Source organism: Cryptomeria japonica, chromosome 7 (assembly GCF_030272615.1).
Source record: "Cryptomeria japonica chromosome 7, Sugi_1.0, whole genome shotgun sequence".
In the NCBI taxonomy this organism is placed as follows: Eukaryota; Viridiplantae; Streptophyta; class Pinopsida; order Cupressales; family Cupressaceae; genus Cryptomeria; species Cryptomeria japonica.
This window is the reverse complement of record NC_081411.1, coordinates 652,784,949-652,811,501: the sequence shown is the minus strand read 5'-3', so window position 1 is coordinate 652,811,501 and position 26,553 is coordinate 652,784,949. Positions and strand designations below refer to the sequence as shown.

At 37.7% G+C, this 26,553-nt stretch overlaps 1 protein-coding gene across 8 annotated transcripts in view; it reads right to left on the bottom strand.

Moving 5' to 3' along the window:
- Window positions 1-26,553, bottom strand: part of LOC131071210 (probable methyltransferase PMT23) — a 220,136-nt gene that overhangs the window by 161,637 nt on the left and 31,946 nt on the right. For all 8 annotated transcript variants that reach the window (XM_059207664.1, XM_059207662.1, XM_059207660.1 and 5 more), the window contains one exon: window positions 15,720-15,869. In XM_059207664.1, the coding sequence (XP_059063647.1) occupies window positions 15,720-15,869 (150 nt within the window). The remainder of the gene's footprint in view (window positions 1-15,719; window positions 15,870-26,553) is intronic.

The following is a 26,553-nucleotide window of genomic DNA, read 5'->3' as shown; positions in this document are numbered from 1 at the left end:
CTGTTAGAGTAACATTACAATATTACATTGTTGGCAGTTATACAATTCTCATCCTTGCACAATTACAATTGGAATAACTTTATATACATGATGTATAAAATGGTTCATCTTCATTCAATACTATATGCAAGCTTTCACCATTTTCATTTGGTATTAGATTGGCTTCCTGGGCGTGACTTCAAGATGATTGCTCCTTGAAGAGCGCCAAGAGAATGCATTAAAATCTGACATAGGAAGATGAAGCGATCTCTGGCTTGTTGTATGATATGTAGAAGTCTTTGTTCTCAAGCATGGTGTAGACCTGTAAATGGCAGCGATATGATCTCCATGTGCTTGTAATGGTGTGAGAAGACCGAAAGAGACTATTTTATCTGTGTGTTGCAAGGAGATAACAATAAAAGGTATTGTTTGTGTAATGTATGAAACTATAGAATCTATGATAAATATTTGAATATCTACCAAGTGTTTTATGCTGCAACATAAGGTGGAAGTGAAAACAGAGAAATGATTCAAGTCCAAGCGCTAAACTAGAGTCTTGTGGTCCTATTTCATCAACAGTAAGTAATCCGACATTGATCAAGTTGAAGAGCTAAAGTAATCATTCCAAGTGTTGAAATCTGTATAGAAATGGTAATAACGAGTTGGAGTGTGTGGATGTGATAAATATTTGTTGGGCAAGTCGTTGCAAGCTCGATCAATAGATTGTAAAATTGTGGTGTTTTGGATCACGAATCTGGTTAATAGCAATGAAAGGTGGGGATTCAGAGACTTTTGTGCCTTCGACTAAGGAGACTGGAGTGGAGATATTGTCATTGTCCTTTTGATTCCTGCATTGAAATAAAGATAGAAAAGTGGGTTTGAACTCATATGTACAATCATATTTATCTCTATAGCGTGGGCATAGATAGGAGACATCACTGGGTTTTTAAAAGCATGCATCTGCTAGTAAGGCATTGGAATGTCTAAAAATATTGTTTTCCCAGTAGTATACCACCCAACATACACATCAATTTTGGTATATGTTTTCAGATGTATTGTTGTTGTAGCTATTTGGAAAACATTTACTATTAACGTTTGAAAGGAAAGAAATTTGAATACTATAAACCTGAAAAGTGTGATTGACAGGAAATTTGAAATATTTACCATCAGCCTGTGTGAAGTGAAATAGAGAAGTGGCGGCAACAGATAAAGAGTTGGCTGTGATCATCATAATTTGAATGGAAAGAAGGGAGTGTAAGAATAAAGTGGTTATAGGAAGTTGCACACCTAATAATCTATTTACTCTTATGTCTGAGAATAGATTGTCACAATCTAGTGCTTTATCCCAGAGTGAATGACTGGAGATTTGATATTGGATATCTTTCAAACAAGAGAAGTAGGTTATTATTTATTTGTGCACTTGATGAAATATTAGATTATATCATTAGTTGCACTTGATATTGGATTTTGGAAGAGAAGATGTTCTTCTAATGAGATTTGACTGCCACTAGTTAATCTTGGTTAAAAGTCAAATTATGGAGATTGCATGTGATTTGTGATTTATGGTTTTGAGAATTGTGTTGGTTAATCATTTTTTTATCATAGTCACACAAATTATTTTTCTTGATTCGATTTTTGGAGAGTACCTACTTTTGGTAGATAAGGATATTGATAAAGACAAGTACATGTCTCGAGTGGAAGCTTTGGAGTATGGGCTTATCGATGGAGTAATTGATATGTTTTCCTTGAGATGTGTTAATCAAGTAATCTATCTTCTTACTACTAGTGCTTAGATAAGTGTCATTCAAACTACAATAATTGGGACTATCTTTGCAACACTTGATGAGGCCTCAAAAGACTCATCTAAGACATCAAATGGATAAAGTATACTAGGGTCTTCTTGGAGGCTGGTAGCACCGGAGGATGGAGGATTTTCATCATCATGGCAAGGTCCACACTCCAAGCTGATAGAGAGGACTCCACAAGAAGGCATCACAAAGAAGCCAATTAGCGTCATGGAGGCTAGCATTACAACATAAAAGGAAATCAGCATTAGGACTTCATTGCATGAAGAGGCAGATTTCAATCACATCAAGGACTTAAGCACCTCGACTTCAAGAAGAACTTTTTAGGGATTTCTCTACGAGTTCAAAAAGCTTCGTGGCATACCAATGAAATGAAGACAAGATCGCAAATATCTTGAATTTCCTTCGAAAAACCAAGATTCATAGCCAGTACAGGGTGGTGACCAAGATCAAGTACACCATGAACAAAGGGTTCTACATCAAAAACCATCAAGGTGAAATACGTCAACAAGGGTTAATCTTCCCAAGTCAGAGGATTGAAATGCAAGCGTGACCAAGGGAGAGATAGTTTCAGAAGAGCTAATCAAAGCAGGAGGCTTGATCATGATGATACAATTTGGGAATATGTCCCATGATTATCACACTAGGCTTGATAATGTTGAGTATCAAGAGATATTTTCAACCACAAACACTTTGTGATGATCTACATGGTGTAAGCTGAGGTGGCATCCTATTCATCATCAATCCAATCAAATTCTTCCAAGTCAACACGTCTAAGTACATTGAACCTAATTCATCTCATGAGGGAGCTAGTGACACATGGCATTGCATTGGAGTTTGTTCAACATATCTAATCTCAATTCTTATTGGTGTACACTCAAAGAAGGACATGTGTCCATCAAAATGTAATTTTATCATTGGTCGAAAGGAAGTTAGTTATAACTAACCCTAATTAGGGTTTTACCTTGTAATCTCAGTTGTTGATCTCGAATCAATCTGAGCCATTCAAATGTAATGAGACCTCTATATAAGGCTCAGTTCTCTCATTTGTAAAGGTTAATTGTTAGTAGTTGATCAATAATTAGAGAAAATAAAAGTAGCAATAGAGTAGGAGGAGGAAACTCGAAGTTGTTGCTGAGATTTGTTAGAGTTAATACATGATTTTCATTGAAGCATGGTGGATCTCTATGTGTAATTTCTACATGTTGTATGGCTTCTTGTTACTTCTCAAGTTTAGATAGAGTTCATTGATTATAATGGAAAAGTGTAAAGATATGCGATGGAATTCCAATTCATACAATTTGTAATTTGCTGATTGTAAGTTGCGGCGCATGGTTAGCCTGAACCTCGTTAAGCACTAGTTTGATTGTGGATATTTACTTGAATGCGCCAATATTGGTTGTTTGAATGAATGTTCATAATATGATAACCCTTTGTTCTCCTCTACAAATTGCATCAGTTTTGTGTAGTTGTTCCCACATGGTGAAGCAAAGCTTGATTATAAAATCTGTCTATCAAAGCATCATCCGTTATTGTCATTGTCCTTAGGATTTTAGACTAGATTTCTTAACACTTATCTCCTTTTATCTTTTATTTTCCAAGTAAGTTAAGTTAGATTCCACGTTCCAACAGTGTTCATAAACGTAGATCCCTTTGTGATTACCAGCAATATCACATCAAACAAACTGAGTCTATCTCGAGCATAAAGTCGATTGTTCGCATTGTAAACCTTGGAGTTGTCTCATTTGATCATGTAATTAGCATATAATTTTCTTGTTTAAGAGGGGACAGAATACCTTAGTATTTTATTCTATGTTCAACGTGTCCTAAAAAACACATCAACAACTACCACGGGAAAAAGATAGGACAATCAAGTATCTACCCCATTAATTCATCAGCATAGAGGATAATGATATAATTCTAGCAGCTATAAACCACAATGCTCCTACTTGCAACTTGATTCTACAACAAAACCCTCATCTTCCAACAAATCCAATCTAACAGGTATTAAATACATCGTGAATAGGAACGGAAATCATCATTATCCTACCTATCTTAGACCCCTCACATTGTTGGGTACACCCCAAGTACGCCCAAGGTATCACCTAGGCACCCGAGTTTCCTATGGGTCCTTTTGTGAAGGACCCACAAGGAACAAGACTAAAGTGATAGCTTGGGTGTACTCAGGAACAAACCCACACCATACCAGTAACAGGACTAAACCCACATGCATACTGGAGTTAAAATAGGGCCCAATAACATATATTTTGATGAAATGTTTTCACCTATTGTACAGTTAAGTACTGTTATAGTTGTTTTAGCTCTTGTTGCCAATCTTGATTTGGGGTTAGAATAATTAGATGCCACGTTACTTGGGGATGCGTCCTCGGGTCTGAAAACCTGGTCCCTATACTCGGGACATCCCCTTTTTTACCAAAACAAAATGTCCCCAAACTTCGAGGACAGTGTCCCTTAACGTCAAGATGTTTGGGTCGTCCCAGGGATGGAAGGAGACATCTGGGAAGTCCTCTAACCATCTTAGGGATGGTTGGACGTCCCCAACATCAAGGGGCATTTAAAAAAAAAAAAAACTCACTACCAAGACTAGTCATATTTGCAACAGCTGGAATATGTTGAAATTGAACAAATCAGTTAAAATTAAATTAAATCAACAATCTACCACAAGTGTACATCAACAATTCAATTACTAGAGCAACTAGTAACTCACACCCTATAACCTTTCACAGGTCTGATATACTTCAATCACTGAAGTAAAGCACTGAAATCTTCTTGCAACTCCCAATCACAAATAGCAACAAATTCCATTCATGAACCTGGAAGATTTTAGTAACACTAGTCTGATACCATTTTAAAATTCAGAACATGGTCTGCAGATTGTTCTTATTAGGGTTTGAAACAAATTGACTAGCTCAACATTTGATCAAACCTGCCATTTTGAGACCAGCAATTCTAAGTGCTCTAATTTGCATGCACAAACTTTTGAAACTGAAAGTACAAAAAAATAAGACAATAAAACTAAAACCAAAATTCTATAGTTGCAAATTTTTATTATGGAAGAATTTTGAATATGAAAGATGGATATCGCAAGGTTACTTGACACCTAAATTTAGCAAAGGTAACAATAGCATCTTAAATTTAGGGTGTTTCTACTAGTTTTCTGCATCCAGGAACAACAGCTGTGTGACCCAAAATTCTAACAATATTTTCTTTAAAAAACTTATTGTTGGTAAATTATGTTTGAAAAAGTCAAAAGAGATTTACAGTAGTGTATGGGACAAGTTATCTCCTCTATTATAAGGGAATGTTCCCTTTGTTAAATATCACATGCATATTGACAATGAATTCTGAATTATGAATGCATATTGAGTATTAACAATGAATTCTAAACACAAATGTATGTTTAGGTTCTATAATGTATATAAGCATGCTTTATCCATGTTTTCATATGAACATTTAAATTTTTCCTCTATATTTAAAATTTTCCCTATATTTTATATAGTCATCCCCTTTGCTATCCCCTAGCCGTCCCCAAAATTGACAAAAAAATTGCTCTCCTAGAAATGTGTCCCCCGGTCCCCTGTCGTCCCCGTTCAGAAACATGGGGTAACGTAGGTTACATATTAAAACAACCCTCCTGCATGGTGATCTCTCTGAAGAGATTTATATGCAACAACCAAAGGTTTTAAGGAAAGAGACAAGGATGTTAATTTTTTATCAGATTTGTTTATAGGTAATTTTAAAATTAAGAATGATATTGTCTGCTGTATATTATAATATTGATTGCACTTATTTATTATTTCCACTTTGCCTTTAATCTGAGTTGTTGCAGAATACAGTGTAAACGGTAATTCTCATACAATTTAATCTGCACGTTGTCTCTATATCAACAGTGATGAAGGTCGATCTGCAATATATATTCGACACCAGTGATGAAAGTCGATCTGTTTCTATCTGTGCTTATCGTATCTTTCATCCATCAACAGCATAGAATTTATAATCGATGATGATCCTCACGACTCCCTATGGAATCTTGTATGTGGAGTCATGATGGCAATGTAAACTGACGTATAACCACAAACATAGCGTCGGTTCTTAGCAATCTAATCGGTCAAACAAAAAACCGATAAATACATGCTATCAACGAATCGGTAAAGTAAATAATTAATATTATGAATGATTCGTAACACAAGGTTGTTACTAATCATTCATGATATTGAATATAGTATTAACCATAAGATTAACCAATAAATAATGATTACAAAGATAAATGTATATCTATATGTGATCAAAATAATAAGGATAGATTACGGATAAATACAAGATAATTGTCTAAGGCCGTAAGGCCAATTAACATTTGATTCATCCGACCGATGCTATCTACTTTTAACACTCCCTCTTAGCAAGGGAGGATAGTCTCCTATCCTTCAACACTTTATTGTGATCATAATAGATTCATCTAAAAGAGACAGAGATATCACCTCACAGTGATATTAGGAGATATGGCATATCCACGGATGTCACGTCTAATGATATCCACCATGATCTCATAATGTAATACCCACCATTATGGCTTGTCCACGAATATCACGTCTCATGATATCCACCTTAATGTCAAATTTAAGGATATAGATTCATGGCATGTCCACGGATATTACGTCACATAATATCCACCATGAACATCTCTGTTAGTAACATCATCTAGCATGGCATATCCACGAATATCATTTCTCATGAAATCCACCATGAACAGATATTACTTAGAGATAACAACCATCATGACATGTCCACAGATATCACGTCTCATGATATCCATCATGATGGTAAGATCAATATTGTCAGATCGTCACCTTACAATAAAGATTAGAAATACAAGTGTCCATCATTGGGAGATCGTCACCTCCAAATAATGTACACAAGGGCTCAACAAACATTGAACCAATGTGGTCATGGAGTCACACACATGACACTAATCATGAACCATATCAGATTAATAAAATTTTATTAATAAGAGTTTACACTTTAAACATCTTAAGAGAATACATTAGTATTATGAAAACAAATCAATGTAGTTGAGATTCAATCTCAGCTAAAGCTACATTTTCCACCATACCAAGCTTACCTCGAAAGTATGCAAACTTTATTCTAGCAAGGGGCTTGGTGAGGATATCTGCAATTTGTTCATCTGTACTAACATATCTCAAGTGAATAACATTCCTTTCCACCATGTCTCTAACATAATGATAAGGAATCTCCACATGCTTTGTTCTATCATGAAACACAGGATTGACAAAAAGCTTTATACAACTTTAATTGTCACAATAGATGATAGTAGGGTCTTGTTGTGACGTTTTCACACATCGCCCCATTGCAAATGGAGAAACCCTTCTTTTCAGGCCCTTCCGGTCTTTTGGCTTTGTTTTTTGGGTCTTTTTGCAGCAGTCTTGTTAGTCTCCCTGCTTTGCAAGTGTTTAGGGGTCATATTGATTAAATCTACTTTTCGTTTGAGCGAATTTGGTTAAGTCTAGGGCCTATTTCATCAATTTTAGGGTTTCTGCCTTTAGTCCTAGATTTTAGAGGGTTTCTTTTAGGGTTTTGGAAAAACTGAATGCAGAACTGGAATTAGGACCCTTTGAGGAACCTCCCAGTAAAATTTGAGCCAAAAAGGAGCAACTTTCTAATTTTAGAAAGTTCCTATTTTTTAGGGATTTTACTGAGTCCCGGAATATCGTCATTTTGCCAAAAATCAAACTTACTATTTTTAGTTATTTCTATTTTTAGTAATTTCTATTTTTAGTAATTTCTATTTTTAGTAATTTCTATTTTTAGTAAGTTTTTGTTTATAGTAAGTGCTTTCCTGACCTATTTTGTCCAAACCCTAACATTTTGAAACACTTACTATTTGGGAAAATCTATTTTTGGCAGGATCTTCATAGGAAAACACTGAAAGCTGAATATCTCTGAAGACGCTGAAGACCGAACGTTCCTGAAGACCATTTCTAAATCCGGAAGAGTCAGAAGGCAGACAAGTTGGATCATCCAGAAGAGGAAAGCATGCAAAATCATCCAAGTCTAGAAATTCACATCAATTCACCAATGTCATCCTGATCTGAAAATGGCCTGAAATTTGACTAAGTCTGAAAACTTGAAAGATCTTCCAAAATCTAGAATTTGCATTATGATTCCTAGGGACCTGAAACCACTCTCAAACATCTTGACAATATATATGAAATATAACTTAAAGTATAAGTTAAATGTTATATTTCATATATATCCTGATGAAGAGAATGAGGAAAAATCATGAAAATCCTTCCCCAAGTCAATTCAGCGCCCAAGTTTGGTCAAAGGCGCCAAACAAAGGAGTCCATGGAGAATGTGAAGAATGTGAAAATCCTTGCCTAGGTGGTTTTAGCGCCCATACTTCACCAAGGGTGCCAAAGTGAAGTTGACAAGGAGAGATGGAAAAAATACGAATTCCATGACCAAGAGCAAAATCCGCCCAAGACATTTGCATGGTGCCAAAGTAGGGTATGCATGGAGAGATGGAAAAAGTATGAATTCCATGACCAAGAGCAAAATCTGCCCAAGACATTTGCATGGCGCCAAAATGGAATGCTCAGGGAAGACAGACAAGGAATGGAATTCCTTCCACAGAGAGAAATAGTGCCTAGACATGAGGGAGGGCGCTAAAATGGATGACTCATGGAAAACTTTGAAAATCATGAATTCCTTGGCCAAGTCAAAATGCCGCCTAGGAACAAAGGAGGACGCTAAAGTAGTATGCTCATGGACAATAGACAAAATGATTAAATCTTCCTCCATGTTGAATTTCCGCCCAAATCCTGAGAAAGGCGCCAAAATTGAAGTGTCATGGAGGAAAGAGAAGGTTGTGAATTCCTCCTCCATGGTGAAAATCCGCCTAAGCACTCAGGAAGGTGCCAAAACACACCAGGCGTGGAAGATGGAGAAAATTTCAAGATTCAAGGGATAATGGATAATTCAAACAAAGTAAGAATTCCTCCTTCAATGTGAAATTCCACCCATGTATATGAAAGGGCGCCAAAATGCCTAGGCTTTGGAAAATATGCAAAGGATGAATTCCTTCATCAAGCCAATTCAGCGCCCAAGTTCAAAGACAGGAAAGGAAGGTTTAAATGATGAATTCCACCATGCAAAATGAATTCCATGCTCAAGCCAGAAAACTAAGCAAATTTGTCTAAGACATGAAAATTTCTAAGGCAAGGAAGGAATCAAAGATGAACTGATTCTGAATAAGAAATTCCCCCCCAAGAAAATTTTTGAAAAATCCATTTTCAGGGCTCAAATGACGTCCAAATTTAGAAATTTTTGAAGATATGAATTCATGAGAGAATTCTCTCTTTGCTGGACCAAAACCCTAAAATTGTGGAAATTCCTAAAAAATAGGAGATGGCATAAAAACGTTGAAAATCTCCTCCAAAGCAAGGAAAGTTTGAGAAACTTCAAGAAAATTCTTCCTGAATCAAATTCTCTCTCCAACAATTCTAGATGTGCAGGAGCGGATATACGACGACGGGGTCCACTTGCATGGTGATGATCTATTGAACGCATGGCAGTATGGTGGCGCATTCATTGCTCGAATATTTGACCAAATGGCGACCCGATCATTGCATGTTGAATTTGTGGCAGATTCCTTTTGTATGCAGCCGTCGCATGTGGAAATGAGGGAGCATTTATGACATGATGGGGTGATTTTTGCATGGATGAATGTTTAATGCATGTTGGGCGAATTTGAAGGAGGTGGTGCATTTAATGCGCAATGGATGCTATTTTGGATACTTTTGAATTAATTGTATATGGGCATGATGGGTTATTAATTGGAGATTCCCACCTTGTTGCACCTTGAGTGGAGAATCTTTTGGGCAAACCCTAATTAGGGTTTTGCATGTAATCATGGCTTGAGGCCTATATAAAGGGGTGACCCCCTCATTTATAAGGGAGGGAGACTTGTATGAAATTGTTGCAATAAGTTTTGAGATAATAACAGTGAAACATTGTTCTCTGATGGTGTCCACTTAAATTATTTTTTCAAAGCTTGCATGGTTTCACCTTCCTCACTTAGATTAGAAATAGTAAAGTGCTTTGATTTCAATGGAGAATGTAATGGTGTCTGATGAATTTCCATGGTTCATACTTTTTGCATCTTGCTGATTGTAAGTTGCAATGTAAAGTTAGTCTGAGCCCCCTAAATTTGTGCTAAGCTCGATTGTGGATAGTCGTTTGGATTGCGTCGTTTTTGGGTATTCAAATGTACTTTCTCGATTTGAAAATCCTCTAACATCCCCAGAAGATTGCACCGGTTCTTGCGGAGTTGTAGTTGACCTTGGCGAAGCAGAGCTTGGTTTATTTGGAATTTGCCCACCAGAGCACTATTCATTGTTATCACTGCCCTTAGGAGTAGATTTAGATCCTTCTAAACCCTTTCCCCTTTAAATTCCTTTCAGTTCATTTTAGTTCGTTCGAAGCAGCAGCATCGCAGAATTGTCATATCCGATGATGGAGTTCCAGCCACAACAAAGAAGTGAAAGAACGATGCAAACGTAAGGCCCCTTGGATTACCAGCAATCACATCAGCCAACTGAGTCACGTCCACGCATTGAAGGAACCTTGGAGTCGATTGTTTGAACTTCTTGCAATCTTAGCATACAATCGCACTTTGATCAAGAGAGAGTGAAGTGACCGTTAGGCAACTTTATACTGTGTTTGACGCTCTCAGAATAAACACGTCAACAGGTCTAAGCATTGTCCAAACAATCCTACAAGAGGTTTTCTGAGCCACACAACTTCTCGAGTCCCCAAGGATGCTGCAATATACTCTGCTTCTGTGGAGCTGAGTGCAACTGAAGATTGCTTTCTACTAAACCAGGAGATCATAGCTGAACCTAAAGTGAAACAACACCCAGATGTGCTTTTCCGATCAATTACACTCCCAGCCCAATCAGAATCAGTATACCCATGAAGGTTCAGGTCCACATCATCATATTTTAAACCATATCCAAATGTGCCAAGTAGGTATCTCAGAATATGCTTTGTCGCAACCAGATGTATTTGTCTTGGTTCACTCATAAACTGACTGTTGTCATTTTATGACACCCTTGGTCCATCAGTGAGAACCGATCAAAGATATGTTCCATGGACCAACTTTGCCCCGGTTGATCAAGGAGAAAAGCAATTGAATTATGAAGTGTGAAGTGTAAATTTTTGTGTCTCGGACCAGCAATCAGACTTTCAGTATTTAATTTCAAACTAACATTAAGTAAATGATAAGCAAGTAAACGAAAGAAAGAAAACAAGTGCACAAGAGACCAACTCAATTACCCTGGGAAAACCTCCAAGGAGGAAAAAAACCCAGCACTAAAGACCCACAGGTCTGATTATGTATTCAATCCTGAATTGCAACAATACAATACTTAACTCAAATCATGTGACTCGGATCTGGGATCATCAAATTGCACACTTGAATGAATCAGATCTGCCCGTTTTAATACACCAGGTCTGCACTTCTATATTCACCAGGTCTGCTCTTTCATTACAACTGAATCTGCACTTTCAAGTTTGCTTCAGGTCTGCAAGAATGAGTCTCTCAGGTCTGCACTTTAATGCACCATCTAACAGCAATAAGGAGCACCAAAATTCGCTACATCTTCCTTGGATAAATTCGTCAAGTTCACTGATTATTTTCGCACACCAAGAGGTAGATGAATTTCACTAAGAGCATGAATGAATGATAGATTTTAAACTTGCCAAATAGCCTTTATTTATATGGTGCATATACCCTTTTAAGTCGGCTTATTTAAATATATATTTTGGCGCCAATTTGATTTAGGTCTTTATGAGTGTGGCGTGTTCATTATAGGGCTGGCCCTATTTAGGAACACGCTATCTTCTTTGGCGTGAAGGATCCAGCTCTACACGTTACCCTTTGGCAAAAGGGCCCAGCCCTTTAGGGATTCGGATGTTGCCTTAGGCAATCCGAATCCCCCTTTTTCTTAGCCTAGTTACAAACAACATGAAGTGTTGTCTTGACAGAAGGAAGTTCCCAAGTCTTCAACCCCGGAACTCCGAAACCCCCAGGTTCCCAAGTTCCTAAGTCTTCAACCCCGGAACTCCAGAACCCCCAGGTTCCCAAGTTCCTAGTTCTTCAACCCCGGAACTCCGGAACCCCCAGGTTCCCAAGTTCCTAAGTCTTCAACCCTGGAACTCCGGAACCCCCAGGTTCCCAAGTTCCTAGTTCTTCATTTGAAGTATTTTCCACCAAGTTGTCTAGATGTTTTTTAAATCCTATGATGTGGCGTGATGCCCCACTATCAATTATCCACGTGTTGTGACCGGTAGCCACATGACTTGAAAGAGCTGAAAAGAAGATGAACCCATCTGAATCTCCTTGAGGAAGGGTTTCGTCAACATGTGCAATGGAGGCTTGAGGCATGGTCCTGGTAGGACATTTCATAGCATTGTGACCATATTTGTCACATCTGAAACATTGTACTTTTGACATATCCTTCCTTCTCTTGGACGTAGAAACACCATTTGATTTTTTGTCTTTCTTCCTCTTGAAGTATCCTTTCTTTCCCTTCTTCTTGGTTGATTGTGTGGCTAGTACATGAATGTCTTCATTCGTGGAGCTTTGTCCAATCCCTCTTGTGATCAGTCTTGACTCTTCTTGAATGCAATCAGTTTTTAGACGATCAAACTTAGGAAGTTTAGATCGTGCACTTATTCCTTGAATGAATGCTTCCCAAGAAGAAGGGAGACCATTAAGGGCCAACATGGTTAACTCTTTACTGTCAATTGTATGACCAATAGTGGAGAGCTGGTCTCTTAGTTCGGTTATCCTCATGAAGTATGCGGTGATCGTTTCGCCCTTGATCATTTTAACATGGTGGAGTTGTTGCTTTAATGCGAGAGCTCTACTAGTGTTATTTATCTCATTCATACTTTCTAATGATTTGAACATATCATAGGCCGTTTCCAATCTTGAGATAATCGGTACAATGTGGTCTTTTACTGCAACAACCAACATTTTCATAGCTTTATTGTTCTTTTTCATCCATTGGGATTTTTCACTTTCTTCATCAGGTTCAGGTACAGCTTTCTTTACGAATTCATCTAATTCGTTGTCTCTTAAGGCAATCATGATCCTAAACTTCCAAGATACAAAGTTGGAAGCTCCTTCAAGACGATCCTCAAATCTAACACCTTTCACCATTTTGATGTGTAGAAGAGAGATGAAGAAATTCGAGAAGATATAGAGCATAATCTTACCTATATAAGTCTGATCAGATCTTTTACTTATGCTGGCTCTGATACCATGTTAATTTTTTATCAGATTTGTATATAGGTAATTTAAAATTAAGAATGATATAGTCTGCTGTATATTATAATATTGATTGCACTTATTTATTATTACAACTTTGCCTTTAATCTGAGTTGTTGCAGAATACAGTGTAAACAGTAATTCTCATACAAGTTAATCTGCATGTTGTCTCTATATCAACAGTGATGAAGGTCGATCTGCAATATATATTCGACACCAGTGATAAAAGTCGATCTGTTTCTATCTGTGCTTATCGTATCTTTCATCCACCGACAGCATAGAATTTATAATCGATGATGATCCACAAAGGAGTAGTGACTCCTTGGCAATGTAAACTGACGTATAACCACAAACATAGCGTCGGTTCTTAGCAATCTAATCAGTCAAACAAAAAACCGATAAATGCATGCTATCAACGAATCGGTAAAGTAAATAATTAATATTATGAATGATTAGTAACACAAGGTTGTTACTAATCATTCATAATATTGATTATAATATTAACCATAAGATTAACCAATAAATAATGATTACAAAGATAAATGTATATCTATATGTGATTAGAATAATAAGGATAGATTTACGGATAAATACAAGATAATTGTCTAAGGCTGTAAGGCCAGTTAACATTTGATTCATCCGACCAATGCTATCTACTTTTAACAAAGGAGAGCCTTATTTGCAAGTTGAGAAAATAGATGTATGTTTTGAAACAAGCACCGAGGTGTTGATACAAGCGGTTTGATTCCTTCATGATGAGTTTGGGTTAGTAGATGTGAGACTGATCATTGTGCCTACTTTCAAAGGTATGATGGCAGTTCTATTATACTACTTCTATATGTTGATAGTAGGTCCCAACATGCATAAAATCATCCATTTGAAAGCTCAAAATGCTATGGAGTTTGAGATGAGGGACTTAGGCAGTGAGAATCAGATTATTGGATGAGGACACATAAAGTTAGAAATAACAAGAAAATATGGTTGACACTTCAATATGCAAAATGCACAACTAGTTAGTACTCCATTTTCTGTTCATATTAAATTGTCTTCGAAGCAGTGCCCTAGCACTGAAGCAGAGAAAACGCAAATGTCTTGTGTACCATACTCATCAGCGGTTGGTATTCTTATGTTTGCCATGGTGTGCACCAAACCAGACATTGCACAAGCGATGGGAGTAGTCAGTTGTTACATGGCAAATCCAAGTATTGAAAATTGAACGGCTATGCAATGGATTCTCAAGTGTTTGAGGGGAAATTTTGATGTTCCTATCTGTCATAGTGGGAGCAGCCTTTAGGTTAATGGGTATGTGGATGTGTATTTTAGTGGAGATAAAGATAAGAGAAAGTCCACTATAGGTTATGTTTCTCCTTAGCTAGAGGTGCAATTAGCTAGATATCAAAGTTGCAAATAGTGGTGACCTTGTCTACTACTGAATCTGAATATATGGCAAAAATGCAAGTAAAGAAGGATAACATGGTGTTGCATTGTGACAGCCAGAGTGCTTTATAATTAGCATGGAACTCAGCATATCATGCCAAAACAAAGCATATTGACATTCAACATCACTTTGTACGTGAGGTGGTGGAAGAAGGACAGATATCTATGGCCAAGATACACACTAATATAAAACCAACAGATATTTTGATGAAGCACATTGGTAGAGAGAAGTTAATTTGGTACAAAACTTCTCTAGGATTGCATATCACTGGATGATTGGTAGCATTGGCATTGGTCTTTGAGTATGATGAGTTATTTGCGAGGTAGAAACTTGACTTCAAGCAGAAGATTGTAAAAATATGCAGTTAGATTTTTTTATTCTAGCAATGACAAGTAGTCATCAACTAGTACCATGGTAGTTTACTTTGGATACGCACCCAGCACAGCTGAAGGCCTACAATTCAACAAAAATTTGCACTGACAGGAGCTTGCAGGAGAGTTGTCAAAGCCCCCTTGCACATCAAAGACATCTTGGCAAGCCCGTTAGGCCAAGCCGAAGAAAAAAAAATGGACTTACTATTTATAGCAATTTTTAGAAATTTTTCTTTGAATAAGATTCTACAACTTGGATGTCTTAAGCTATGCAAAGTCATGTTTTCCATACATTTTGACGATTGTTGTAACAGAAAAATTTTTCCTGAGAAATAAAATATGAGGGATCTTGGCCCGTGGTTTTTTCTTGCTATAATTTTACCAGGTTTTCCATGTAAATTTGTGTGTAATTTGTTCATTGTTTTTCTCTGCTTAAATCAGCAATGTAAATTTTCACAAGTACAAGAGATCAACACTTTTGCATTACAAGAAAACCAATTCCCTAAAGTACATAGGATAACCTTCTTATGAGATGGTAATATGTCAATCCCACCACAAGAACTCAGAAACCATTTTATAGCATATAATGCAGTCAGAGATGATTGCAAGGATAAACAAAAGATAAAGATAATGATAATTTTTCTATGTGCCTTGTAGTTCTCTGACTCAGAATTTTCCTTGCTCTTTATCTTTCTGTCCAGTTGTGTGAAATAAGGAAGGGTTTTTAACATACAAGAAAGAAAAAAATATACCTTTTCAATAAAGTTGATGTAACTGGAAGCTCCGCCTTTAAATTGTGTTCCAGCTCCAGGAAACACAAGGTATTTGCCAGAGATTTTAACCCAATTCTGATCTTTCTTGTATTCCACAAGTTTGGTATGAGGAACATTTTTTAACCATATCTGCAGCAAGAAAGAGATTAATTTTACGGAAATCAGGTATGAAAAAATGGAAAACTTTCACCCTGTCTGATTTTTTTTAAGATCAGCTAAAGATGTATAGACCACAGCTACAACTTAAACAAACACGCTTCGAGAGCTAATTGACATGCAAGAAAATCCATAATTGACATGTTCAACATGGAGATGAATCAGTAAATAGAATAATTATACAAATATGAACATGTTTCAAGGGTTAATTTCTCTCTTCTTGTCATCATATGCAAGGAAATCCACAAATGGCATGTTAGAAATGATGATGAATCAGTAACTAGAATAAATATCCAACTATGAATAACAACCGGATTAATCTAAATTTATCACAAAACCATTACCAATCTGGTACCAGCAAGAATCAAGCATGAAAGTTATGATCACCAAGTCAAACACTAGAACCATTAGATTTAACCTTTGTGTGCTAATATAATGAATTCTTCAAAGATGTCCATAAGAGACTCGGGTTATAACAGTAAAAGAGTTATCAGAAATGAGAATGAATATTGCTAAAAGGTGTGAGCAATGTGGAAAAAAACTGATAATCAAGGATGAAGCATTAGTCAATTAAGAAGATTAAAGCCACTGGGAGATGAAACGCAGATAAGAAATCTAATAGAAACCTAAAATTTGAACTGCACGCAGGACTTCTACAGCTGGTTTCATCCAAACTTCAAATTTTTGTGTACTTTCTAAATGTGCAATGATAGAAAGTGTATATCATCAGTTTTAACTGATGAATACTTGGATTTACTGTTAATGGAACTGGCCAAAACTAGTTTCACCACACCAAGAACTTAATAATTTGGCAAATGTAAAATGTAAAGGTTTTAAGCGTAATAGAATGTCCAAATGGTTTGACTTTGGATAGTATTTTTCTTTCTATACTTTTAGATCTAATAAAACGAGACTTGATTTTAAATTACTTAGCAATCATCCTCATTCCTATAGGCTTTCACCCATCATTCTTTGTATATATGATAATCCTATGCAAAACAAATTAATGTTCTACCATTGACATAATATTCCAACACAGAACAGTTGGTGTTCTATGCATTACTGGACCATGTGATAACTAGTTGTATTTCCTATGCATGATTTATGATATTCTAGATAACAAATGAAGAACATGAATGACAAATCCTACATTTTGGCACTGCTGCATATTTGAAATAAGTAGACCATCTCTATGACATTAGGAAAGCAATCTTTATTGGAGTTTGTGTTGAGATTCACACTAAAGCTATTTGAGGAAGACCCATCTACAATGGGAAGCCCTCAAAGGAATCCATCCGTGAAGGAAAATTCCTGCCCACTCTTTCCAGAGAATCGCCCTAGGAAAAACCATCCTTGTTGCAGCGCCAGCATAGGAAATGAATTAATAGATTTGTTTTCTAAGAAATTAGTGTTCACATGAATGTTTAAATTAGCATTATACAGATGGTAACAAATATTAAGTTGTTGAGAAACAACTTAATATTATTGTTAATATGGTTTATTAGATGTCATGACCCCTCCTTGATCATTATATATATATAGATAGATAGAAACAACACTATATACTATGATTATACAAGGACAGTGAAGACATTGCAGACCAAGACGTCCGTCATAGCTTATTGGTTGAAGACAATACAGCCCGATTCCTCTTTATTGCCATTGTGAAGATGTTATGATGAGATCAGAAAACTAAATGATAATATGTAACAAGTATCAAAGAGACTAGGTAACACGTATCAAAGAAACTTAAAACCATAATGGACCGATACTTATAAAACAATTCATCACATCTGATAGTCATTAATTAATCGGTGGTATTAAGTTGTCATTTCACATATCTGTTTTCATCTAACTAATAGTCATTAGCAATCAGCAGTATTAAATCGCGTTATAATTGACACAGCAATATTTAGTCTAACCGATAGTTATTAACTAATCGGTAGTATTCAATGATTGGGTTTGAATTGGTTGACCAATGCCAATCGATAATTACAATATGAAGCGCATGACCATTCACGTAGGGGTGTGATACGTGAACAATGGAAAGAGATGTGGCCCTTCCACGTAAGGGTAGGAAATAATATATATATGTCATTTAAGATAGAAATACCGGGAGGGGGCGTTAAAAAAGTAATAAGTCTGATAATGTTTTATGCAGAATTTAATACTAATATTAATATAGATTGCAATAAGTATGTCAGTCATTCCTAATTTCCTATGCAGTGGCAGACCATATCTGACATATGTCAGATCTGTCTGGCCTCACAACCTTTAAATATAACTAATGCTTTTAGGCAATGGGGTATTAATAATCTATATAATAGGAAGAGAATTATGTGAAGACAGAGAAATAAATCAAAATACATATATATATATATATATACTAAGCCACCAGGTTCGAATTCGGATTCAAAGTTCGACAACTTTGAAATTCGAATGAAGTTCGATGAGGGAAAAATTTGAAATGTATAAAATTCGAATTAAATTCGCCATATGTAATTTTTAAATTGTTTTAATAAATATATGTAATATATCTATAAAATTGTCTAAATAGTTTAACATTGATAAATAGATTTGAAATCGTTACAAAAAGATGACATATTTATAAAATATAAACCATAGGAGCACGAACGGCGGCAAAAACGGCAGGCAAACTTCTCCTGCAGGTTGCGACAATCATGGGTCCGCGACTACTTCTCCTGCAGGCTGCGACTATCACAGGTCCGCGACTACTTCTCCTGCGGGCCGCGACTCACGACAGACTGAAGATGTGTTTAAAAAATATTAACAGAAGAAGGCAAATAAAAAAAAAAATTAATTAAATTCGAATTTCAACGTTTTTTGGTTTTTTTTTTGTTCGGTGAATTTCGAACTTCAAGGATGAAATTCGGCCGAACATGGTGACTTAGTGTATATATATATATATATATCAGACTGAAGACTAATCAGATTATACGTGACGACAAATTGTAACATTAAGGCATATACGTCAGGTATACAAATCGGAGGAAGTTATCCAGATAAGTTTTGTCTTCCAAAATCCAAACTAGTTTTAGAATCTTAAGTTAAATATTATAATGAATAGTATTCAGTTATGATAAAATTATATTTATTAATAAGTATGCTTAATATATGAAGCCTAATAATGTTCTTATGCAGAATTAATGGTAATACTAATATGGACTACAATATGTATGACAGTCATACTTAATTTCATATATATATTCATAATACATAAGAAATATATATACTTATAGTCTGAATCTTGTTATTGCTTTCAATATTTAAGAAGATGGAATTGAGATGTTCCAAAGAAAGGCAGTCTAAATCCAAGCAATAGGTTAAGTCCCAAGATAGGGTGGGGATCAGCGACCCATAAGCCTTGAGGGTATAGACCCAAGATAGGTAAGGGCTTGGATCTGTAAACTTTGAGGGAACCTATTGTAGTTGGTCTCTAAGCGCTTTGGTAACATATGTAAACTTTCTCCCTTAAAATTGAAATAGTAGCAGGGTTTGATATCTATATTAAGAACTATGAATAATGAAATTAATCAGCTAGTGAGGAAAATAGACAAGCACTTGTTAATAACTAATTGAAGAATATCAATCAATTTTAATATGTTGAAATAGATCAGGTAGGGGACATTACATTAGAATATTATTGTATTTGGTTATACGGGATTGTTTTACAAGTTGTTAGAACAACTTGTGCAAGTAAAGGAGTGGTTATAAGAGGTTATACTAGTACTCCTATATTTTAGGAGATAATACTCCTATAAATATGTATTGAACGAGAATGTGAGGGTGTGTGAAACAAAAGAAGCATTGTTATTTCTTCCATAAAAGTATTGGCTTCTATGACTGCCATATTTCTTATATGGTATTAGAGCCATTCTGATTGGTGGATTTGGATTAAGATGTTGGTAGTCATGAAAGCTCTAGTAGCCTTGAAATACCCATCACCAAACCAAATCTTATAGTTAAGACCAAAAATATTTTAAGGCTTGCCTTTCAGCTATTTTTATCATATAAGATCCATTCTAGATTTGCACATAGCCTATTCATAGAGTGATTTGTTGCTGTCAAGAGTACCTAGTTAGTATTTAGTTTTTTGTTTGAATGGAGTGGCAAAGGCATTATAATTAGAAAGAAAAGGTAAAGGCATTTTCGAGGCATATTCATACTTAACTCTAAAGGACTCAACACCAAGACCTTTGGGAAGCATATTAGCCGAATCTATGAAGCACACACATTCATAAATATTCTCTTTGTTATCATATACAATTTGTTGCCGAGAATAATCATTATGTTATGTTGTCATGTTATGTTTATGTTGTCGTCGGTAATAATGAGTTACGGCAGTCAATTAGTTAGTAGTCCCGAAGGGCAGTTAGACGCGACGGTTGGTCACACCCCTTCGGGTATTATATATTGCATACTTTTCCTTCTTAGTATCATCATGATAGTTGTATCTGGGTTTAATGTTATAAGCACTTGATGTAAATGGACTGTTGAATTAATACAGAGACTGGTTATTTAATATATTTCCATTATGTTTTGTGCCTTTACTTTCTGCATTTAATCGTTTACCGTATGTGGCAAACATTTGGCGTCGTTGCCTAGACATACTCGGGAAAGGAAGGAGCGGATGGCGTACGGACACGATGGGCCTACCCGTCGGTGAGATTAACCCAGAGGCCGACGACACGCAAACAGAACAATCGTCGTTGGGATGCAGAGTGATGGCAAGAGGCGAAGGGGAAATTGAACACTGTAATAATCCCGGCACAATGTTGATATAAATTGTGGCCGAAAGGGAAAATAATTTTTTTTTTTTTTAAAATTGTGTACATGGTGTGTGCTTGCTATGTACGGAAATGATTTATGCCAAATATACTAAATAAGGACAAAAATAAAAAGATACAAAGTGACGAATGGGAAGTGGCACAAAGAGCGTTGAATCTCAGACAACAAATAGGACGAAGGCGTAGGTTAAGGCAGCTTGCCGAGGGACGACCGACCGAGGGGTTGCTCGAAGGGAACCCAGTAGGTGTCACGGAGGTTGCGGAGGCAGAGATAGACGGAGAGAATTACACTCTCTACACTGTCGTAGGGTTGCCCGAAGGGAACCTAGGAGTCATGGAGGGTGCCGAAGGAGAACTCTACAGTTCACCAGAAAACCACCGTAGGGTAAGAAGTCGTGAAGAGTTGGTGGAACAAACAAGGCGAAGTCTAAACCTGATCGACGCTACCAGAGACCTACTAAAGAACTTGTCCATTTCGGAGGACAACCGGAGGGAGATGACCGAAGGTGACAGTACGGCCGACAGTGCCGAGGGAGCACAAGGGTACCGTACGGGAGGCAATTTGTTCGGTTCGGGGTCAACAACCTTCTCCGGAGGACCCACGAGTGGAGAGTCAGGTGCAGGAGGCGGAGGCGGAGGATCGCCAGGTACAAGCACACAAGGCACTAGAGGAGTGAGACCTAGCAGTGGGATGGCAAGTAAGCAGAAGCTGCCGAAGTTCAACGGCGACGGGAAGGAAGATCCCGTCCGCCATTGCCGCACTTGCGAAACCATATGGTCAGCGAAAGGTGTTACCGACCAGGACGAATGGGTAACACAAATTCCAGCAACCTTAAGGGGAGTGGCCATCGACTGGTACTCAGATATGGATAAGGCCAAAGTCGGCACATGGCCCGACCTAAAGAAGGAGTTCGGGATAGAGTTTCGCCTCCTCAAAGACAACAATGAAATAGTAGCCGAAATCTATGGCACAAAGCAGAACAAGAACGAGACTGCCTGAGCCTATAGTCGGCGGCTCAAGGAACTGTTGGGGAAAATGGAGAGTCAACCAGCAGATGGGTTGAAAAAGAGATAGTTCGTGGAGGGATTGAAACACTCCATCCGGAAGAAGATGAAAATTGTTCCACCAACTTCGTACGAAGATGCATATAATAGAGCGATGGATCTCGAGAGCGAGACCAAGACATCCAAGAAGAAAAAGAAGAAGGATAGCTCGTCCGAGGATGATGACGCTTCCGAGGGAAGCAGCAGCGACGGCGAGTCCAACAAAAAGGTGCAAGCCCTACAGAAGGACATGCTGAGGATGATGAAAGAGCTAAAGGTTATGAAGGGAGGTTTGAGCAAGACCAACGAAGGGGAGCTTTGGTGCACGGAATGTAAGACGAACGGCCACACAAAAGGCTCCTGCCAAAAGAAGGCCTATTGTGATATATGCCAGTTGATGGGGCATCCAACTAGGGAATGCCCCTACAACATGAAAACACAAAACTAACAAGTATTGCTTACGCAGGAACAACCAACTACATCGGACGGTACTGGTAGCTCCCAGGCGAACAACAATGCAACATCGGGAGGCTACCGAGATAACCGGTGGGGAGGACGAAACAACATGTTGGTTGAAAATTTTGTACACTTGAGGAAATATACAAAATTGTGGTTTCAACCACAGCACACGAGTAAAAACTCTCCTAATTAAGGGAAGGCTCCCCCTATCTAACTACAACTTGGAAAATAAAATAGGATGGGACAGCAATCTTTCTTCTTTTTTCAAGAAAGACAATATCCTTTTCTCTTCACAGAAAAGGATAGCGATTGAATATGAACAGCAGTAACCACTTTCAAATGAAATGAGAGAAAGGAAATGAAGTTTCCTGAAAGCTCAAAGACTCCCGTCACTTCCTTCGGGACAGGACAGCAATATCAAGCTCAAAGACTTGGAAGTCCTATCTACCCTTTGCTATACTAAATTTTACAACGAATAAAAGACAACAGCTGAAAGACTGGAATAATTTATTCTTTCAACACAAAGACAAAAACTAATGCAAGCTCAAAGACTTGCTGCTATTTCTCATCAAACAATAATTTTTCCTTCAAGAATAGACGCAAGCTCAAAGACTTGCTGCTATTTCTCATCAAACAATAATTTTTCCCTCAAGAGAGTTTCCTATTTTAATTAATCTTTTCTACTTGCAGCTCAAAGACTTCAAATCAGATTGGACTAAGCTCCTTTAGAAACACTTTGCATGGAAGAAATAAAAAGATTCAAACTCAAACATGTAGCTCAAAAACTCAAAACTTGAGTAATCCTTCTTTATTATTTTTCAAAACCTTCAATTCACATACATAAGCTCAAAGACTTCTTGTTGTAAATTTGGCAGAGTTTTTGCTTGCTTTCCAAAAGATAAAAATCACAATAGACCCCTCAAGTATTTATAGAAGAGGAGCCTTGAGAAAAAGGTGGGAGGATCCTAACTAACTTGAGAGATTCTCTCAACCACCAAGACTCATTCAATAACTAACTGAGACTTCATTAACTAACTAAGAGTTACTCCAACTAACTAAGACTTATTCCAACTACAGTCCTAATCAGACACAACTTGTAGTTGCCTTACATGTAATTACAAAAGTGCAAGTAATGTGTAACTTGCTTTTTATAAAAAATATTTTTACATGTAACTTGTCAAAACTAAATTACAACTAAAGATTACAAAAGAAGGAAAATTCAACTAACTGTTGAAAAACACTTAAGTTGCATTTTGTGAAGACACAAATCCTTGAAATTTTCGGATGCTCGCTTGTAGTTCCTCGGGATTTGGTTCATGGGTGTTCTTGGCAACAACCATGGTCTTCACAATAGTGTCGTGACACCGAAGGAGCACAGAATTGTTTTTATCCAGGATAGACTGGATTTCATGCAGAAAGGCTTGGTGTTTCATCAATGTCTGAATTGAAGCAGTCGTGAATTGTTCGCTCCTCCATTCATTATGAATCCTCATTTGTAAATCAGCAAGAACTTCTTCTTCTGGAATCAGCTCTCCATCCTGACTTACTATGTTGCAAGAGGCCCTTCCACAATGTGAGACAATATCTCGAAAAACTTCACCCCGGAATCTCTTTGCATCATCGATCTCCTCAATGAGGGATTTAAGAACAAGGGTCTTGTTTTCCAGGAGTTCTTCAAATTCCAAGTACATGACTTGGAAAGAGATGATGGCATGCTCCTGTAGAACACTCAGCTGTTGTTGGGGCATGGTACGCCAAATTGTCAAACTTTCTTCAACACTTTCCAGATTCTTTTTGAAAGTATTAGAAGTCTGATCCAGTTTCTCCTCAACAGTCTCTAACTTAGACATCATCTAAAAAATGTCTTTCGTTACCTGTACACATTGATCATGAAGTTGATCAACCCAAGAATCCAGTGCTTGTACTTTCTGAGCAGCCCTTTCCACTCCACGTATTGATTCTTGGGAGCCAGAAGAACCTATGGAGTTACTCCCTTCAGCAGCAGGTTTTGTAATTTTATGAACGGCTGCCATAAGTTGTCGGTTTTCCTCTTCTAGCTTGTCTTTCTTTGCTAGAAGATCATCACACCTTTGCACTAGTGAAGCAACAGAAAACTGAGCATCATGTTTAATAACCTCGTGCGTTTGCTTGCCCAACTCTATCCTTGTAACCTTATAATCAGCAGCTGACATTTCATCAAGTGGCTTATCTGCAATAGGTTCCACAATTTCAGCTACCTTCATCTTGTTATTGTCAACAGTTACTCTGGAGATAGTCTTGGCCTTCTTAGCAACTTTGGATGTGGACTGTTTCAGTTGCTGATAGTCAAAGGCGTCAGGTGAGATTTCTTGCTTCTTCCTTTTCGGGGTGAAAGAACTAAGCCATGGAGGCAAAGTCATCAACTCCCCTCCAATAGCAGCTGTAGGCAAAGGAGAAGCAGTTTCTGTTTGAATCACCGTGGTCATCCTGGGAGGAATATCTGTTTGGACAGCGACCACGGTTTGCTCAGTTACCAATGGGCATGAAGATTGCCTCATGAATTCTTCAAAACCAGAAGTGGAAGTATCAATTTCTGATAACTAAATGCAAGTAGGAATATTCTCAAGAACTTTCAACACACTCTCTTGTTGATGATCAGGAGATGCTCGTATGCTGAAATGGGAATTGCATTCTGAGGAAACTCATCCACAAGCAAATCAAGAGGAGAAAGAGGCGTCTCGATGGAAACTGGAGGAATGACCTCATGCGTCGAGTCTGAAACTGGAGACTTGGGAGCATCATCAGATTGCTGCCCCTCATCTGGATTATCCAGATCGATCACCTGAACATGGAATCGTGATTTTTCCTTCCCACGAACAGTTGTCTCTTCAGGAGGAAGCACTACTGCACGACTGACTCGTAACTTGATCCTTGTGCCTGAAGATGAAGCACCCTCCTTGTTGTCAATCTGAATCTCAGACTTCCGTCCAAGAGGCCCCGTAGAATCATCTTCTTTACCAACCTTGATTTTTATAAGTCTAATAGCATTACTTTTCAGCCATGCGTTAGTGTTGGCCAAGATAGGCTGAAATCTGTCAAGGATGGATATGCACTCCTTGTGTGACCATTGGATCAAAGGAAGTGGAGCTTCCTCAACCCTCCGTGAAGTGTATTCAGGATCAAGTATATGCCCGTCATCAATCATCCCTTGTGGGATATCCACCAAGTTCAAATCGACAATTTGCTCAACAGTGAGTCTACTGTAATCCATCTTGAGGACTTCGGCTTCTGTGCAGAGATCTACCCAGATGTCTTCAATGCGATGAACATGCACAAAGGATTTCTTGATCTTCTCCTTCATACCCCTATAATCAAAATCAGCTCTAGGTTTAAACCTTTTGAGCTTAATTTCCTGCAATTCAGTCTCCATGGCTTTAGCCTTCACAGATGTGACAAGGGAATACCGGCCAATTTTCAATGGATTTGTGGTAGAAATCCCCATTCCAACCTTGTCTCTAGCAGACTGAAAAGTGTGAACTGCCATGATCTGTCTTCCCAACTCCATAAGAATGATCTTATCAGTTGGGTATCTGGGAAGCATGTATGGCTGACCATCATAGCATCCGATCCTCATATAAGTGAAGGTGGGAAATTGCAGAAACAAACACCCATACTCAGACACCTTGTCCCATGCCTCATCTGATACTCTCTTGTTCCTGAGATTTCTGTCAAACTGACACATGAAATATCCGAAGAATGCATCTTGGACTCTTCTGAAATGCAGTCTGCTGGGTCTCAATGGCAACTGGTCATAATATTCCCAAACTGGTATAAGTGAACGATCACCCTTGGTAGAAAGACCTGGAAAGTGTCTAAGAGATGCTGCTAAATATACCAAATAAGAATTCATGAAGAAGGTCATGGTGGTAGGAACTGCTGCAAGTTGTTCGCACAAGGCATCGCTGATGACTTCCCCCCATGAAATGTGATGTGACTATCGTATGAACATAACGAACTGATACATCCATGGCTCAAAGACATTGGAGTGCTCAAGGCCCATCATCCTACTGGGAAGAGTGATGGTGTCTCCTATCTCCCATTTGAAATCGCAGTGGTACAACTTCGCCCACCTTGAGAAGGAGGCTCGTGGCTCTTGGATCCACCTATTGATGTGTCACTTGCAATCTTTTTCCTTTTTTACATAATACTCCGCTGCACTTTCTTTGGTGATTTCCATATAAACAGGTGCAAGAGGTATTTTGAAAACCTTCTCGATCATATCTGCATCAAGACGGATTATAGCTTCGCCATCATCATTTTTTATGACTCTTGACTCTTTGTCAAAATGATGGGCGCATGCAAGAACG